This window comes from Dendrobates tinctorius, unplaced genomic scaffold, assembly GCF_039654945.1.
Source record: "Dendrobates tinctorius isolate UK_male_01 unplaced genomic scaffold, ASM3965494v1 ptg000208l, whole genome shotgun sequence".
NCBI classification, from domain to species: domain Eukaryota; kingdom Metazoa; phylum Chordata; class Amphibia; order Anura; family Dendrobatidae; genus Dendrobates; species Dendrobates tinctorius.
In genome coordinates, this window is record NW_027361875.1 from 7,026,334 (window position 1) to 7,045,442 (window position 19,109).

General features: G+C 42.2%; 1 protein-coding gene across 2 annotated transcripts in view; it reads right to left on the bottom strand.

Moving 5' to 3' along the window:
• TTC6 (tetratricopeptide repeat domain 6) overlaps positions 1 to 19,109 on the bottom strand; it is a 226,777-nt gene that overhangs the window by 36,933 nt on the left and 170,735 nt on the right. For both annotated transcript variants that reach the window (XM_073554184.1, XM_073554183.1), the window contains exons 25-28: positions 15,799 to 15,912; positions 14,562 to 14,681; positions 9,957 to 10,030; positions 7,909 to 8,119 (exon numbers count right to left, since the gene is read on the bottom strand). In XM_073554184.1, coding sequence (XP_073410285.1) covers positions 7,909 to 8,119; positions 9,957 to 10,030; positions 14,562 to 14,681; positions 15,799 to 15,912 — 519 coding nt within the window. The remainder of the gene's footprint in view (positions 1 to 7,908; positions 8,120 to 9,956; positions 10,031 to 14,561; positions 14,682 to 15,798; positions 15,913 to 19,109) is intronic.

Consider the following 19,109-nt stretch of genomic DNA (forward strand, 5'->3'; position numbering starts at 1 on the left):
TAATGCAAAAGTTTAGACTAAGGGCCCCGTCACACAAGGCGACTCACCAGCAATCCAGACAACGATATGAACTTGTCAGGATCGCTGGTGTGTCGCTACATGATCGCTGGTGAGCTGTCAAACAGGCAGCTTCACCAGCGATCAGGACAGCGACACGCGGGTAACAAGCGAAGCACGTCGCTTAGTTACCCACAGTGTACGTTAATATACCAGCACGCTGTTGCAGGAGCTGGTAACCAAGGTAAATATCGGGTTTCTAAGTGCCGCGTGGCCCTTAGAAACCCGATGTTTACTTTGGTTACCAGCTCCCTGCACCAGCACGCTGGTATCTTACATACACATTGGGTTTCTAAGCGCTGCGCGGCGCTTAGAAACCTGATGTTTACCTTGGTTACCAGCTCCAGCTCGCTGATCGCTGGTCTCCCGCCTGCAACACGCAGCGATGCGTGCTGGCCAGCGGTAGACCAGCGACCAAAAAAATGTCCAGGCCATTCCAGCACGATCAGCGATACCTAGCAGGGGGGGGTCGGTCGCTGATAAGTGTCACACACAGCGATCTCGCTGGTGAGATCTGTTATGAATGAGTCACCGTAGGAGGCAAAAACAGAAATACTAGCTAAGTCCAGAAAACCAGAGAAGTTGGCAGCTATCGGATTACAGACCCCTGAACCTATCAACAACAACTAGCAGTAGCCGTGGGGGGTTCCTACGGTGCCCTAGTCCCCTCGATCACAGCCGGAGAACTACATAGCCTAAAGACAGAAAGGGAAATCTAAACTGCCCCAGAGCAGACCCCAAAGCAATAGGCAGCCCCCAACATATAATGACGGTGAAGCAAGATGAAAAAACACTCAAACAGATAGAAAGATAGGCTGAGCAAACGATGGGGCCCAAGCTAACTACATAGGACAGGATAGAAAAGCTGCTGTCTGTAATCCGCCAAAACCATATCAAAACAAGAGCCAACAGCTGATAGGGAAAAAAGCCCTGAAGACGCTAGGCTTCAAAAAGACTATCAGTACTCAGGTATTTTCTGAAGACAGAGCAAAAAGGAATTCAGCACACCCCAGCAGGGAATGGCAGAAATCCAGAAAAATCAAGGAAAACAAAACCAAAACACAAATGCAAAAAACAGAGCAGAAAACTTAGCTTTTGAGGAGCAGGAATCAGACTGGTCTCCTAGAATCCCTCAGCGAGATCACCAGCAAGGCAGAAGGGCATCGGCTGCCTTATATCCAGTCAGCAATTCCCGTCACCCAGTCATCATCATTCTGCCCAGATGCTTGGTAATCAGCCTCACTACCTTCCTTCACCATTAGAGGGAGTTCATCAGACCTCAATGGTGAAGGGGAAAATGAACTCACAACAGAGATCACTGTTGCGTCACAAAACTTGTGACTCAGCAGCGATCTCGCTAGCGGCCCTGTGTGTGACGGGGGCTTAACAACCACTTGTCTAGAACATTCCTTATAACAAACGGAATGACACAGGGGTGCCCTTTGTCCCCTTTGATGTTTGTTATGGCAATTGAGCCTTTAGCAGAGAGAATCAGACTAAACTATCTTATCACTGGGTTCAAAATTCAACCTCGGCATTACAAAATAGGTATGTTAGTGGATGATTTGTTCATGTCACTTTCTGATCCCATCAATTCTATTACAGCTTTACTCTATTAGACTTGTTAATTATTAAAAGTCTAATATTTTCAAAACAACCCACACAAATCATAAATCTTACACTTTAACCTTGACCATCAGACAATTAGAGTCAAACTAATTTTCTATGGGAAGAAAAAGAAATTGAATATTTGGGAATCATCATTACAAATAATATAAAGACAATATTTCCCGTTAATATAGACAATATTCTTAAAACAATCTCCAGGGATTTTTCCAATTTTTCACTTACTGATTTATCATTAATGGGCAAGATCTTGGTGGTAAAATCTTTTATTTTACCGAAAATTTTATACCTGTTTAGGACAATACCTCTAGCTATCCATACATCCTTTATAATTAAAATACAGAAGTTAATTAAATCTTTTGTTTGGAAAGAAAAAAGGGCAAGGGTTGCCATTGAAATTCTCTATAAAAGGAGATATAACGGAGGCCTAGGTCTCTCTAATATTTGGGCTTACTACCAAGCTATGCTTATTAAACATAGTCAATATTGGCTTAGGGAGAATTCTCTCCCAGCCTGCATTCATTTAGAATTAGCCCATAATAACTACAATTCCTTGCAGGATCTTCTTCTTAAATACCTTTTTAAATTATCTTTAAAAGATCACACGCATCCTGTTTTTAATCCCATTGTATCTGCTTGGAAACGACTCATGAAATTAGCAAGAAAGGAATTCAAAATGAATCATATCGAGAATTTTCCTCTATTATTAGCTACTATACTAAAATTTTCATTACCTAATAGTTGGTCAGATGTTAAAATAAAAAAAGTTGGTGACATAAATAATGGGGTTGAATTCAAGTACTGTGTATACTCGAGTATAAGCCAACCCGAGTATAAGCCGAGGCCCCTAATTTTGCCACAAAAAACTGGGAAAACTTATTGACTCGAGTATAAGCCTAGGGTAGGAAATTCAGCAGCTACTGGTAAATTTCAAAACTAAAAATAGATACCAATAAAAGTAAAATCAATTGAGACATCAGTAGGTTAAATGTTTTTGAATATCTATACTGAATCAGGAGCCCCATACTGTATAATACTCCATACAGTTCATGATAGCCCCATAAGATGCTCCAAACAAAATACACCCCATATAATGCTACATAAAGTTCATGATGGGGCCCAGAAGATGATTCATGCAAAATATGCCCCGTATAACACTGCACAAAGGTTAATAATAGCCCCATAAGATGCTGCATAGAATATGCCCTATATGCTGCTCCATAAGGGTTGATGGCCCCATAAGATGCCCAATATAATGCATAAAGGTTATGGCCCTATAAGATGCTCCATAGAATATGCCCAATAAGCTGCTTCATATATCTTGATGGCCCCATAAGATGCTCCATAGAATATGCCCCATATGCTGCGCCATAAAAGTTATGACCCCATAAGATGCCCCACAGAATATGCCCCATACGCTGTTCTATATGTCTTGATGGCCCCATAAGATGCTCCATAGACTATGCCCCATATGCTGCTCCATAAAGGTTATGGCCACATAAGATACTCCATAGAATATGCCCCATATGCTGCTCCATAAAGGATATGGCTACATAAGATGCTCCATAGAATTTGCCCAATATGCTGCTCCATAAAAGTTATGGCCCCATAAGATGCTCCATAGAATATGCCCCATATGCTGCTCCATAAAGGTTATGGCCACGTAAGATACTCCATAGAATACGCCCCATAAGCTGCTCCATATATCTTGATGGCCCCATAAGATGCTCCATATATCTTGATGGCCACATAAGATGCTCCATATGCTGCTCCATATATCTTGCTGGCCCCATAAGATGCTCCATAGACTATGCCCCATATGCTGCTCCATAAAGGTTATGGCCCCATAAAATGCTCCATAGAATAATATGCCCCTGCTGCGAATTAAAAAAAATGACATACTTACCTCTCGTCGCTGGGGGCCAGGTGCCGGTGTTCTGAGCAGGCAGGGACACCGGCGCGCTATGGGGGCCAGGTGCCGGTGTTGCCGCTGGCTCAGGGCCCCAGCATCTGCAATATTCACCAGTCACCGTTGCACCACCGCGCGCCACTCTGTCTTCCGGGTCTCTACAGTGACTGTTCAGGCAGAGAGCACGCAATAAACACATCATCGCGCCCTCTGACCTGAACGTCACAGCCAGAGGACGCGGAAGACAGAGTGGCCCCTCATCATACTCACCCCCTCCTGGCACATCTTTGCAGTCCCTGATTCTCCAGTGCCAGCAGCTCCTTCCAGTGTTCAGCGGTCACGTAGTACCGCTTATTAAAGTAATGAATACGCGCATATTCATTACTTTAATGAGCGGTACCTCGTGACCGCTAAACACAGGAAGAGCTGCGGCGCCAGAGATCATCTGAGAAGCAGGGGCTGCAGAGACTGCGCCAGGAGGGGATGAGTATGATCTAACAGCCGCGCTCCCCCTCCCCCATCTGACCCCCTGGTCTATGACTTGAGTATAAGCCGAGAGGGGAACTTTCAGCCTTAAAAAATGGGCTGAAAATCTCAGCTTATACTCGAGTATATACGGTAATTTCAATCTGCCTTCATCGGAATTTTTCTCTTTTGTAATTGTAAGAGAGAATATTCAAAAATTATTAAAAAGTAGAGCTATTAACTTAAAAATTGTTTCACTTCTTTTTGGAAGTCCCAACCACAAAATTTTATGGAGTCTTAAAAATATTAACGATTATTTTAATAGAGATACAGTTTTTGTTAAAAACGCTTCCATCCATTGTTGGGAATTAGAATTTAATATGTAAGTGTCAGAAGAGAAGTGGGAGTATGCCATCAAACATACCTATAACTCAAATATCTCAATGTCATTGCAAGAGATGTTGATGAAAATATTACTGAGATGGTATTATGTTCCAACACGTTTAGCTCATATCAATCAAGGCAACTCGCCTCTTTGTAAGAGGGGGTTTGGCCTGCCAGGTAACCTATACCATATATTCTGGAGTTGCCCAAAAATAAGGAAATTATGGAAAGAAGTCACACGACATATTATCACCTTAGTTAATAACAACATTGTCATTACTCCTCAGATGACATTGTTATCACTGAACCTTGAAAATGTTGATTTATCGATTAAGTCGGTCATTACACATGTTTTTCTAGTTACTAAGACTTCATTGGCTTCTTGGTGGAAGAGAGTAGATGTACCGAAATTCTCTGACATCTTAGATAAATTACATCAACACAGCCACTTAGAAAATAGATTTGGGTCCGGCCTGGATTTAGGTATTTTCTTTTTTCTCTTTGTATTTGCATTAGAATACATTTATGTTACGGGCTGGTGGAATGCACCAAATAATAAAGGGGATTAGGTGCGTTTGCAGCCCAGGATCCACCGTGCAGAGATGGTAACTGCTGCTCGGTAATGGCGGACGCTATATGGCGGTATAAAGGAAGAACACACGCGGGTTAACGTCACAAGGTGTGTACAGGGTGAACTCTTGTTACCTCACAGAGCCGCACTACCGCAGAACATGAATGCCGGAGCCTGTTTAGCTCACAGAGCTCGGCAACGAAGCACACAGAATGCGGTCACAGAACTCTGCCCCAAGGACACGGGGTCAGAGTCCCGCTAGACCTACTGAGCGTGCGGCGTCGCACCTGCAGACGCCACTATAGCTGCTGACTAAGGTGGAGTGTTGAGCACGTGCACCGTGGTGTGCAGAGCCACTGGTGGATACTGATGTTAGTCTCAGACTCTGCCTCTACCTACACCTACGCCTGGGCGCTTAACAGGCTAGGCTGCACAACACATGCGTACCAAGGGTAGGGGTTTCTTAATGAGTCATTCACCAGAGACATTCATACATGCATACAACACTCACTTCTCATAGTCTGGTAATGCAGTCTATACTAGCACATGGCCGGGCGGCCTTGCGAACCTTTTATAGCCACGTCCTTCTGGGACCTTCTTGGCCTTCCTGATGGTCCAATCCGAGCTGGAAAAGGACCTGAGCATGTGACCTCCGATCTCCAATGAGAGATCATCCCATGGGCATGCTCAGTGGACCGAAAGGAGGACTTAGTCCCTGGATTAGCTCGCTGCTGACCAGCATGCGTTGCTATAGCTGGACCAGAGGTGGCAGCAGCAACCAAACCAACAGAGCCTGTCTGAGCAGAGCGCCGGGATCAACGAGTCTGCTGAGCAGCCTCCTCTGCGGCCAGAGAGGAATGGGAGACCGCCGAATGCAAGGCTCGGGATTCCTGCTGTGCAGTGATAGGAAACCGACGCCTAACAATTTATTAGGATAGTTGTCTTTTTGTGTATTTATAAGATATTTACTGATCTGACTTGATCTCTTTTATGTTCTACTATTTGGAATTGTGTAGTAAGAGTTTTCTAATATTTCCCTATTTTCCCTTTTTCCCTAATATACCCTATTTAAAATTCTTTTAAAAATGAATTAAAAACTATTTGAAAAGGAAGTGAGAGGAAAAAGTGTCTCATTAGTGGAGAAAAAAAGCAGAATTCTCGGACAAGATATGTTACACAGTTTCTTACGTTTGTCTGTACTATTGATTTATGCAGTTTGTTGAAAGTACAGTTCCTTTTTAATTGATCACATGATGCTATTTTCTTATATAAATCACATTCTATGCTACTATTGATTGCTTGAAAAAGTATTGTGTTGGTCTAAAACTTGTGTGTTTTTTTAGAATAAAGAAAAATCTTACTTTTTAATTTGGAGTGTTGTGCTCGTGTTATTTTTCTGCATTACTGAGGGACTTATGGGCAAAAGTCTGACATTATTTGCGCCTGACAACATTGGAACAACCCTAATGATGACAATACTCCTGCTGAAGCCTGATGATGATAATTCTCCTGCTGAAGCCTAATGGTGATAATGATCCTGCTGAAGCCTGATGATGATAACACTCCTGCTGAGGCCTATTGCTGATAATGCTCCTGCTGAAGCCTGATGATGATAATGCTCCTGCTGAAGCCTAATGGTGATAATGATCCTGCTGAAGCCTGATGATGATAATGCTCCTGCTGATTGCTGATAATGCTCCTGCTGAAGCCTGATGATAATGCTCCTGCTGAAGCCTGATGATGATAATGCTCCTGCTGAAGCCTGATGATGATAATGCTCCTGCTGAAGCCTAATGGTGATAACGATCCTGCTGAAGCCTGATGATGATAATGCTCCTGCTGAGGCCTAATGGTGATAATGATTCTGCTGAACATGATGATGACAATACTCCTGCTGAACGCTGATGATGATGTTCCTGCTGAAGACTGATGATGATAATGTTGCTGCTGAAGCCTGATGATGATAATGTTGCTGCTGAAGCCTGATGATGATAATGTTGCTGCTGAAGCCTGATGATGATAATGTTGCTGCTGAAGCCTGATGATGATAATGTTGCTGCTGAAGCCTGATGATGATAATGTTGCTGCTGAAGCCTGATGATGATAATGTTGCTGCTGAAGCCTGATGATGAAAATACTCCTGCTGATGCCTAGTGATGATAATGCTCCCTGCTGAAGCCTGATAATGATAATGCTCCTGCTGAAGCCTAATGCTGATAATGCTGCTGCTGAAGCAACGGATGTTCTGCGACATTGTTGTGTTTCATGCACTGCACTAAAAGTGAATAATTTATCCTGGAAATTGCTAGAGGTAAGGGAAAAAATAGTTTAAAAATGTATATACACAACCTGTGGGGAATAGACAATATTAACAAAAAGAAAAAAAAAAAAGGTAAATGTTACACTTTACAAAACTCACCTAATGGTATTTGATCACTGTTCCTCATCCATTTATCATGTTCAAATTAATGTCTAAATTAACTACATTTTTTGTGTAGTATTTCTAGGATTGCAAGAAACAGTAGCTATGATTATAAAAAGTTGTTAAATCAACACACAACTTGTTTACAGAAAAATTACAGACTTTGTATTCTGTGCCGACAGTCTTCTATAAAAAAAAAATGGATTGAGCTTATCAAATCAGTATGGCCAACCAAAGCATAATACATTTACTATAACTTACATAAAAAAAACAAATGTAAACACAAAATTTGGAATGATTTCATTTTCTAATGCATGGACATCCCAAAAGGTGTGACAAATTTGTTAAGAGGCATTAGCCAGTCTTGCGTTTAGGGCTAAATAACGAATTAATCTACCACAACATGTAGATACAGATGGACCTGATCTATAGAAATCCATGATGGACCTTAATACAAAGAGATTTAGTTCTCACCTGCAAATTATATCCCAGACAGATCCTTGCTGCAATACATGTGGGTTTCAAGTGAAGGGCCTTCACAAAGTCCGCCTGAGCACGCCTAATGCCCTTTTTATGCCCATACTCCATGTACGCATTTCCACGGCCTATGTAGCCCTCAGAAGTCAGAGGGTTTATTTGTAACACTTGACAAAATGCCTGCACAGCTTCTTCATACTGCCGTAACCTGGAAGAGGGGAAGTGGAGGGTTTCACTCTAGCTGTAAAGAATCCTTTCTTATATAGTAATAAGACATCCTGACACGCTCTGACAGTCTTAGGTAGGAGAGGGGGGTCTCAAACTGTCCCTGGAACTAGGATTTTAACTATCCCTGTCCTGAAGGTACTCTTGACGGTAGAAAGCCCAGAGTCTCTGACCTCACTACGCTCATGTTAATCCCTGGTTTGTCCCCTCCCCCACCTCATGGAGCCTGGGACAGAAATGTAATGTGAACAAGACACAAAAGACAAAACAGGGATAACAGAAATCCTCTATCATATAAAAGCACAAACCAACAATAGGGAGGAGGATAGGGACAGGGAGGAATACACTAAACGGGAACAGGGACCAGGAGATAAACACATACGTACTACAGAACACTTCTACAACAACTTCTCTCCAAAACACTTAGCTTAAGCACACAGTATACAGCACAGGAAGATGAATCTCCAATAGCTACAAAAAACTCCTATTCAGCACAGCGTCTCCTAAGATCAAGGAAGCAATGCTTTCACTGGCAAGACAAAGAGGGTCTGCCAAGGTTTTATAAGAAGAGTTAACGATCAGCTCAGGAGCAGTTGAAATGAAGCTGCATGTTTCTGATCAGCATAGAAAAGTTGTTAACCTCTTCAGCACCAAAGGAAACCAGATTAATTTAATATGGGATCCAAACACACAAGCTAAATGGAAGATCTGCTATTCACAATACACATTGATATTCTACCACCAGATCTCCAGGGTGGCATAACACACTTGTAACACATGCGCTGAGGGGAATCTTTCCATTTATGTGCCAGTGTAACACCATATAATATGCCTAAATGGTTTATTATATAAAAACTTGTGCCTTTTTAGATGAAAAAAGAGTAAAGGAAGAAATAAGTGTTGCACAAGCCAATCAATAAAAATAAACTATTCTATATTCTAACCTTTAAAAGCTGGTTGCTTTAATCAGCAGCGCTGCTTCACTTTGTTTCACCTTTTACACAGGACCTTTTTGCAGCATTACCTTTTAAAGAAAACCTGTCACCAGGTCAAAAGTGGCCACTTTTCATTCTTCGTTTATTCCAGATACTCCCCTGAGTAATTGGGTCTTTTTTTTAAATAAAAATCCACCATACGGTTCCAAAGATATGGGCGTTTTTATTCAGTTTTTATTTTTATGGTCTTTATCAAAGGGGTTTATTCACAAAGTAATAATGCAGAGTAGACTAAAGACACACCCTTGAGGATCCTGTAAGTCACGTTCTCTCGGTGAAGACGGTAAAAATTACCACTAACTAAAAAGGTCCATATCTCTGGAACCTATGGTAGAGCTACAAGAGAATAAAGCTGCACAAACAAAAGTGCAGATGCAAATGCCCAACCATATTCTGCAACCCACCATCCTGAAGTACATAAAAAGGCAAGAAAGATAAATAGTTGGCAGCACTTAAAAAAAATTCTTTGCAAAAAAAAATAGTGTCTTTATTGGCCCATGTGAAAAGGTGGCAATGTTTCGGCTCAAGATAGGTCATCTTTAAGCGAGTGAACAGATGAAAGATTTGTCTTGCTGCAATCTTAATGGATAGTGCCATTAATTGATGGTGGTGACAGGAGTTGAGGTGTAATTTGCCATGTCCAGATTCATATCACATAAATCACATGAGCCCTTGAGTACACCATCAATCACTTGGTTTCTAGTGCACTGTAGCTACATATAAAAATGAGTCAAATGAAACAAAGGAGAGTAACACTATAAAACAATTTGTGACATAAGAACTTCTTTGCTCCTCATCCTCTGAATTTTGGCTTGACAGAAATACCTGTGATGACAGTTTCCTAGAACCTGATGGATCTTCTCATCAGCAGGAGTCTTCAAGGCCACAGCTTTAAAATCCTGTTACAAAAGAAAAACAGATGTTATTAGGGTAAGAGCCTTATTAAAATAGAGTTGTCATTTGTTTATAAAAAGTATTTTTTATCACTATTTCCTAATGTTTTTGTGATTGTATTTATAATTGTGTATACCGTATATACTCGAGTATAAGCCGAGTATTTGAGCACATTTTTTTGTGCTGCAAACGCTCCTCTCGGCTTATACTTGCGTGAGGGTCTCAGAAGACGGAGGGGGAGTGGCAGCGGATCACAGGAGGCAGGAGCTGGCTGATGTGACTAAAGCCTATGTCCGTTGCAGTGAATATTCATTTCTCTGTAATAACGCGCAGTGTCAGCCGCAGCCGACGGCTTCCTGCAGTGGTGGGCTGATCACGTGTGCCCGCTACTTAAAATAAATGAATATTCACTTCTCTCCATTCCCATGGGCGTGGAGGGCAGTGAATATTCATTCACTTAAGTAGTGGCACGCGTTATAGCCCGGCCGATGCAGCTGCTGGAACCGGAACAAGATGCTGCGAGGGAGCGCAGGGCTATGCATACCAGGATAGGGATAAGGAGACCATACATACCAGGATAAGGATGAGGAGCCATGCAGACCAGTATAGGGAAGAAGTGCTACGCATACCAGGATAGTGATGAGGTGGTCATGCATACCAGGATAGGGATGAGGAGACCATGCATACCAGGATAGGGATGAGGAGACCATGCATACCAGGATAAGGATGAGGAGACCATGCATACCAGGATAGGGATGAGGAGACCATGCATAACAGGATAGGGATGAGGAGCCATGCAGACCAGTATAGGGAAGAAGTGCTACGCATACCAGGATAGTGCTGAGGTGGCCATGCAGACCAATTGGAAAAAACAGGTAAGGAGGGCACAGCTGACTATAATAAAAGGATGTCAAAAGGGGGTTCACCTAGGGCATGTTATTGGGAAAAACTTGAAGTGAAGAGAGAAAAGCAACTTGCCCATAAGAAGGGAACACCACCCAAATAATGAGTATATAAATCAAAAAATCTTTATTAGACAGAAAAAGGAACACACATGATGCAACACTGATCCATAAAATCAATCAAAAATGCAAGAGCATAAACACGTCATATCATATGATAATGATATGTATTCCCTCCACAACAACAACCCCACATATAAAGGCCAAATATATATTAGCATATAGAAGAGCACACGAACTATATAGAGTAAAAAATGCTTCAGTCCTGGCAATATGCATGTACAAAGAATAAAATGTGCAAAAAATGCAAAGAGATGTACAAAAAAGAGAATGTGGCTATTCACAGCACCAGACAAATGTAAAAAAGGCCCTAATCTCCCTGAAGTGGTCTGAATAAATGCAGAGACCATCATACATTACCAAAGAAGAAGAGAAGACCTGGGGGCCAAGATAGTCAAAGACCCCTGCAGACCTGGTAATGCACCAGAAAATAAAGTGCAAGGTGTGTGTGCGAGTTGGAGTGGTGGGGGGAGCAAACCCCACGCGTATCGCCACTGCCCAAGTGGCTTTCTCAAGGGAGAATGGGCCATGCATACCAGGATAGGGATGAGGAGACCATGCATACCAGGATAGGGATGAGGAGCCATGCAAACCAGGATAGGGATGAAGTGCCACGCATGCAAGGATAAGGATGAGGAACCATGCATACCAAGATAGGGACGAGGGGCCATGCATACCAAGATAGGGATGAGGAGCCATGCATACCAGGATAGGGATGAAGAGTCACGCATACAAGGATAGGGATGACGAACAATGCATACCAGGATAGGAATGAGGAGCCATGCATACAAGGATAGGGATGAAGAGCCATGCAAACAAGGATAGGGATGAGGAGGCCGGGCAGACCAGGATGGGAATGAGGGGACAATGCATACCCGGCTTATACTCAAGTCAATAAGTTTTCCCAGTTGTTTGTGGTAAAATTAGGTGACTCGGCTTATACACGAGTATACACTCTGGTCGGCTTATACTCGAGTATATACAGTATTTGAAATATAACTTTTTATCATATCCTCATGGATGCGCTCTTCTCACTCCAGGTCATCTGATGATTGGATCTGATGCACATAATGTATGAGCACAAAGAACATCAGCTCTGTGGTGATATGACTAATAAGTGTATTGTAAAAATACATAATTGTGGGATTATGTGAGATTAAAATATTCATCAAGAGCAGCAAAATGAGAAAAATATATTAAGAGGAGTGTGCCTCATAAAGGGAATCTATAACCAAAAAAATACCTAATGAAGAAATTAGACTTCTATCTTAAATAAATTTTTAAAAATCTTTGGTAATGTATTAAAAAGAAAAAAAAAGAAAAATTTAGCAATTTATCCACTGGTCACTGCGGCTTTTATTTTTTACTCTAACTTCTTGTCGTTTCAGGAAACACCACATTAATAAAGCCACAATCCTAAGACTCTGACCCTATCTTTCGTACTGAAGAGTCTAATGAGCGTGTACAAAGATCACTGTGAAGGGAGGGGGAGCAGGGTTTGCTGCGTCATGGCCTATTGTGACTGGTGGCTCCTGTGTTATCAGCTGTATCTGTCACCATAATCCTGCCTCTGATGATATGGTATTACGCTGGCCACTCGCACACCTTCTAAGCGCTGCTTTACTCACCGCGTGTTTCACTCCGCTCCACCCAGTACCTGTCCACCTGTCCTAGCTGCCTTGTGAGATCTTCCAGCTCTTCTGTTTGTGAGCCATAGGGGGAGCAGATGAACTCGGCAGGAATTGTATCTATTCTCTCCTGCAGAGATTTGCTTTCCCGGCCTATTACCTGCCAGCAGGTGAAACATCAGGCGACTCCACCCTTCATTCTTCACCTGAACTTAGGTTCTTAGTTGCTCAGTCTCTAGTTCCCTGTATTGTGTAGTCCTGTTTTTTTATCACCTGTTATCGACCAGGCTGGCCTTCTCATTTATCCTGATCTCTTCGCTTCTGACCTCGGCTACGAATCCTGAACCTGTGCAGCCTACCCCGTCCTCGGACCGTCTGACCTCACTTTTGTCTCGCCCATGTGTAACCATACCCACATCTCTGACCCTCTGGTCAGCTGCTGCAATCCCAGGGACTGCCCTGAAGTGGTACCTGATGTCTACTGGCGACCCAACCTATCCTCACCATCAGGGGCCCTAGTGAATATCCGGTAGACACTTAGTCAAGCTACTCTAAGGTAAGCCTGGCCAGTGGCGCAGTGGGTCCACGCCCACCAGCGTTACATTTACATAAGGAGACTGCTGAAAACTCTTACTGACAAAAAAAGGAAGCCTGAGTCTAAAAAAGCCCCATTGGTCAGCATGTCAATTGTATTAGATTTTTTTTTTTCTTTTTTTTTTTAATAACGATAGTTATATAAAAGAAAAAAAAAACAGATTGCAAAAAATGTTTTAAAAATATATTTAACACAAAAACTTGATTTAAGCAATAGGTCATTTTCTACTGACAATTTCCCTTTAATGAACTCTGTACATCTTTCAGCTACCCATTCATTAAAGTAAAAAATAATACATTTATGCTATCATCATTTATGCTATCATTTGGGGTGATTTATAGGACCATGCCCTCTTCTTCTAAGCTCTGTCACATTTCAAAAAGTTAGAGGAGGTGGTATAACAGTGCCAAAACTTGCTAATTTTTTTTTGCAACTCCATTTTTGACATTTTTATGTCAGTTTTCTGGAAAAAAAAAAAAAGGAGCTTGATGAATCAACCCCTAAGGGTATGTGCACACGTTGCGGATTCTGCTGCAAACCCGCAGCGGATTTGGCCCTGCGGCTCCGCAGCAGATTCTCCTGCGGTGTACAGTACCATTATTTTCAATGTAAAATAAAAAACGCTGTGCACATGCTGCGGATTTTCCCGTGCAGATTTGCTGCAGGTTTGAATCCGCAGCATGTCAATTCTTTGTGCGGATTCCGCTGCATTTTTACACCTCTTCCATTATAGGAATCCGCAGGCGTAAAAACGCAGAGGAAATCCGGACAAAAACTGTAGAAAATCCGCAGTAAATATGCAGCAGAATCCGCAACATGTGCACATACCCTTAGTCTTCAATATTTTCTATCATTATTATACTATTATTATCAGTGTCTACTCATGACAGAGCTGCCAACCATTCACTGTCTGACAAAAAATGTAGCTGTGTCAGTGATTTTATGGAGGCTGGTGGGAGTCGAGGACGTCATTAACTATATTTATCAGCATTTTACAGCTCACCGATATCTGCTGGTAATGAGCACATATGAGTACACTGAGCTATAGACATGTATTATCTATGACTTTTACAGTTTATTATTGTGATATATTTTGACAGTAAAATATGTAGGTTGTCTGCAATTTTGGCATAAGTTGTCCAGAATAAAAGACTCTTGGCTAGTTGTAATGAGTAGATATGGATCAATGAACATATGATCCAAAAATTCCAATAAAAGTCACTAAACTAGATGTAATAGGTACATCAATAAGTTTCTTGTATGTTTCATGAATGATGTAGGATTTTGATACCTCTAGTGCATTGGCATAGTCATGTAGTTCAAGGTACAGTAATCCACGATTCACAAGAACCTTCACATCAACTTCCTTCCACCCTCCAAGGAGAAGAACAATACCGTAATCCTTCAATGCCTGCGAAGTTATACAGCAAGGATAAAACAGCAACCAAAATATTTTCCAGCATACTGTACCAACATCATAACGTGAGCTCAGTTTGACGGAGTACATTGTTTTTATCGATTTAGGTTACAACGGGGACTTTTAAATCTTAAATTGGCATCCCCCCCAAAAAAAATGTTGTCCTATCCTTTAATAGTAATATAAATATTGTAAAATAAATAATAAAGATAAATCATTATTCACTCCGTTCCGGTCCGGTCTTTTTGTTTGTCCCATATGACCTGCACTCTGACTCCTAGAATCCTGTAGTGTCTTCATGATGCTGCAGAAATCAGATTTGCGATGCATACTTATGAGAATCAAATCAAGACTTTGCTAACCTTTATAATGCGGGTCATATTTTACAAAAAAAAAAAGGCTGCAATAGAGAGGAAAATCCAGTAATGAAGTGATTGGTAAAAAATCAAATTGCACTGCTTGCAATCTCAATATTAGGGCTCATTCAGATGTCAGGTTTTCTCGTATGAGTGCTATCTCTGTTTGTAGGTGGCCACAGTGAACCATTTCCTAATGTGACTCCAAAGGAAAAAAGAGAGGGTCTCCAGCACCAAAATTAGTGAAAAAAGATAAAACTCACATTTATTAGGAAGGTTTTAAAATCATATTAATAAGTCACCATGACAGGCAAGGCTATCTTACGCATTTCAGACAGATATTACATGTGCTTAGTCATAACGTGTAACTAATTTTGGTGCTGGAGACCCCCTCTTTTTTCCTTTGGATTTGGATTTATAGCGCCAGTTGAACCGCACTGGACATCTCCTGGCATCAGACCGCTTATGGACTATATGAACACTGATGTACGGTAGGCTGAATATTTTTCTCTGTTTTTGCCATTTCCTAATGTGACTTGATCATCTAAAGCTGTATGACGTGAAGGTTTATATCTCCTTCTTGTGCTTGCATTGGATCTCCCACATCAGTATTAACATCTGTTTTTTACTCTTGCAGCCACTGCTCAAACATCTATTTTTGCCATGTATACCAAGTGTGTGAGGCGGCTGCTTTCTATCAATAGACACACGTGCCTTGCTTAACAGTTCTCTAATCCAGGCTCTCATCATCCTACCTCTTCATACATCTTGATCTGATGAAAACAAACTCCTCTATTGTAATACACAAGAGAGCAAAATGGATCCAACTCTGCTGCTTTTGTTAAGTCCTGAATTGCCAATTTATATGCCTGGAATGGAATGGACAAAATATTGATTATATATCGAGTAACGGTGTCCCGTCCACAACAAAATCCTCCTGTGACATATGCTAGTAAATCCTTCTCTTCTTTAATAAACTATTTTTCTTTTCTAAAGATATATATATATATATATATATATGTATATAGTGGTATACCTGCTCAAGTGGCTGCACACGGAGGTAGACACAGGTACACTGTCTCTTTAAATCTTCAACAGGTTTATTATCCATGCGGCATAAATTAGTGTGAAGTGACAATAAACACGGCCTTTCAGGCAAAACAAAATGGTATAGAGTCTCTGCAGCTGCGGGGATCTGCCAGCTCAGGATATAACAACCGGGTTTAGTATATAGTTCAACACAAAACCACTTCTCTGGCGCTGCCGGCCCCAGACCCACTGATCACTGAATGTTTCAGAACGCCGACTATATAAGCTATTAAGACCACACCCTGGGGTAGAGATAAGGTGGACAACTTCCCACTTGCTCTATCCCGACCCCAGGATGGCGCTCATAGTATTCTGGCAATGACATCCATAGAGGTCTGCCAACCCATCGGTGACCCGCGATCATGTGACGGGGTCACCGATGGGCGGGATTTACAATGCGCTTCTGGTAAGCTAGATGCCGGTAAAGGCTGGTAAGTTAAATGCCGCTGTCAGGGATTGTTAACAGCTACGGGAGGATCGTGATTCCACCCGTGGCTGTTGCCGGTACACGTCAGCTGTACAGATCAGCTGTCATGTGCTCGGAAAGGTGCGAGCCCGCACCAAATAGGGGAAGCCCGACATGTGCGTACTATTACGCCCGATGTCGAAAAGTGGTTAAGTTCTGTTTTTCTATTGTATCAAATATATATTTCATGCAATAAAATGCAAATTAATTATATAAAAATCATACAACCATAATCCAGCCTGACGGAACTGGAGAGGATCTGCAAGGAAGAATGGCAGAGGATCCCCAAATCCAGGTGTGAAAAACTTGTTGCATAATTCCCAAGTAGACTCATGGCTGTACTAGCTCAAAAGGGTGCTTATACCCAGTCCTGAGCAGAGTCTGAATACTTATGACCATGTGATATTTCAGTTTTTAATTTTTAATACATTTGCAAATATTTCTACATTTCTGTTTTTTTTTTCAGTCAAGATGGTGTGCAGTGTACATTAATGAGAAAAAAAATGAACTTTTTTGAATTTACCAAATGGCTGCAATGAAACAGAGTGAAAAATTTAAAGGGGTCTGAATACTTTCCGTAGAGAGAGAGAGAGATGGGCGAACCCGAACAGTAAAGTTCGGCGCCCGTACCAAACACCTACTGTTCGGGCACGGACACCAAACACGGACTTCACCAGGATGTCTGTGTTAATGTTCGGGTTCAGCTACCCAAACACCGGGTGTCTGTCATGCTGTAATGTGCATGGCAGCGCGGTAAACACTGCTTCTGATCGGCGGTGAAATTATCCCCGCCGGTCAGAGAGTCGAGGTTCCCACGCTGTTAAAAGACAAAGTGAGCTCTCATCTGTGATCGGAGTTATAAAGCTTACCTCCGGTCACTGCTGTCAGCTGATAGGACTACTGCTCCCATCATCTGACACCTGCAGCCGCTAACAACAGTGAGAGCAAGAGCGGCAGATTGGAGTATTCATCAGCCGCTACTGTGCTGTAATTAATTAAAAAAAACGGCATGGGTTCCCCTGTATTTTTGCTAACCAGCCAGATACTGCCCCCCCAGCCTAAAAATAGCAGCCAGCATCTGCCCAGAAAAGGCACATCTATTAGATGTGCCAATTCTGGCACTTTGCCCAGCTCTTCCCACTTGCCCTGTAGTGGTAGAAAGTGGGGTGATAGTCGGGGGGGGGGGGGTTGATGTCACCTTTGTATTGTCAGGTGACATCAAGCCCCAAGGTGGAGAGGCATCAGTAAGACACCCCCATTACTAACCCATAGTCACATTGTAAGAAAAACACAGACACCCAGAAAATAGTCCTTTAATTGAAAGACTGACTCAGACTCCTTTAATAATCTTAATTAAACCATACTTACGACCTCGCCTAAATCCACCGAAGCCCTCGATCTCCTGTAATAAAACTAAAATTAAGGAAAAACAATAAACCATACCCGTCCGTCGTTCTGTCCCACGCTGTAATCCATGTCTGGGGGATAAACAGCTGAGAACCACTTGGGAATGAACAGCTGTGAGCACAGCCTCAATGACTGGGGGTGACTTCATCGAGGTTACCTCCGGTCAGTGAGGCTCCGGTCCCAGCCGGGCTGAACTGCGGTAACCTCGGAGAGATCCCCTCTAGCAGCTAACCACCAGGGCTATTAAAGTCCCTTTTGTATTTTTGAAAATACTGGAGTGCTGTCTCTTTCTTCTGAATATATATATATATATATATATATATATATATACATATATATATATATATATATATATATATAGTGTTGCTTGCTTTCCTATTGTCCTGTAGCCCATTCCAGCCTTGTGCAGGTCTACAATTTTGTCCCTGGTGTCCTTAGACAGGTCTTTGTCCTCTTAGCCATGGTTGGAGTGGGAATTATTGAGTGTGTGGACAGGCAGGGCCGCCATCAGGGCATTACTGCCCTTACTGGCATATGGGGCACTGTGAGGATGGGGGGCCTCCGGGGCAGGACTTGGTCGCTCACTAATAACTGAATGTGCGTCCTCGGAAACCTCAGATCAGACCAGGCCACCTTTCTTCTTAGGTCCATAGTCAAGTTTTGATACTCGCAAAGCCATTGCAAGTGGTTTCAGAAGTGAAAAGTCAACAACTAAAACATCCTCAAGAACTGAATGGTTCATTTGCTGTCCAATATCACTTACCACCTACCCAAGATAATCAATATTATTAAGTTCATTTTCAGTTGGTTGTTGTAAAGTATACACTTAAAAAAGGGTTTTTTCCATTGGGCTAAGAACTTACCAGTAGGTAGTTCCTGACTACCTGCCTGTTCTGCCCTGCGATGATTTGTTCCAGTTCAGGCAGTGATTCTCCAGCTTCCCTTGGCCTCACCACAACAGAGCAGCTCTTTCTCTTCCGTTCTGCTCTGTAGAGTGGGTGTTATTGCCAATGTCATTCTGATTGACAGCTGGCTGTCCGCAGTTAGGTAGTGGGGAGCCGGTTGTCAATGCGCATGACATCGGCCGTGACGGCCCTGCAACAT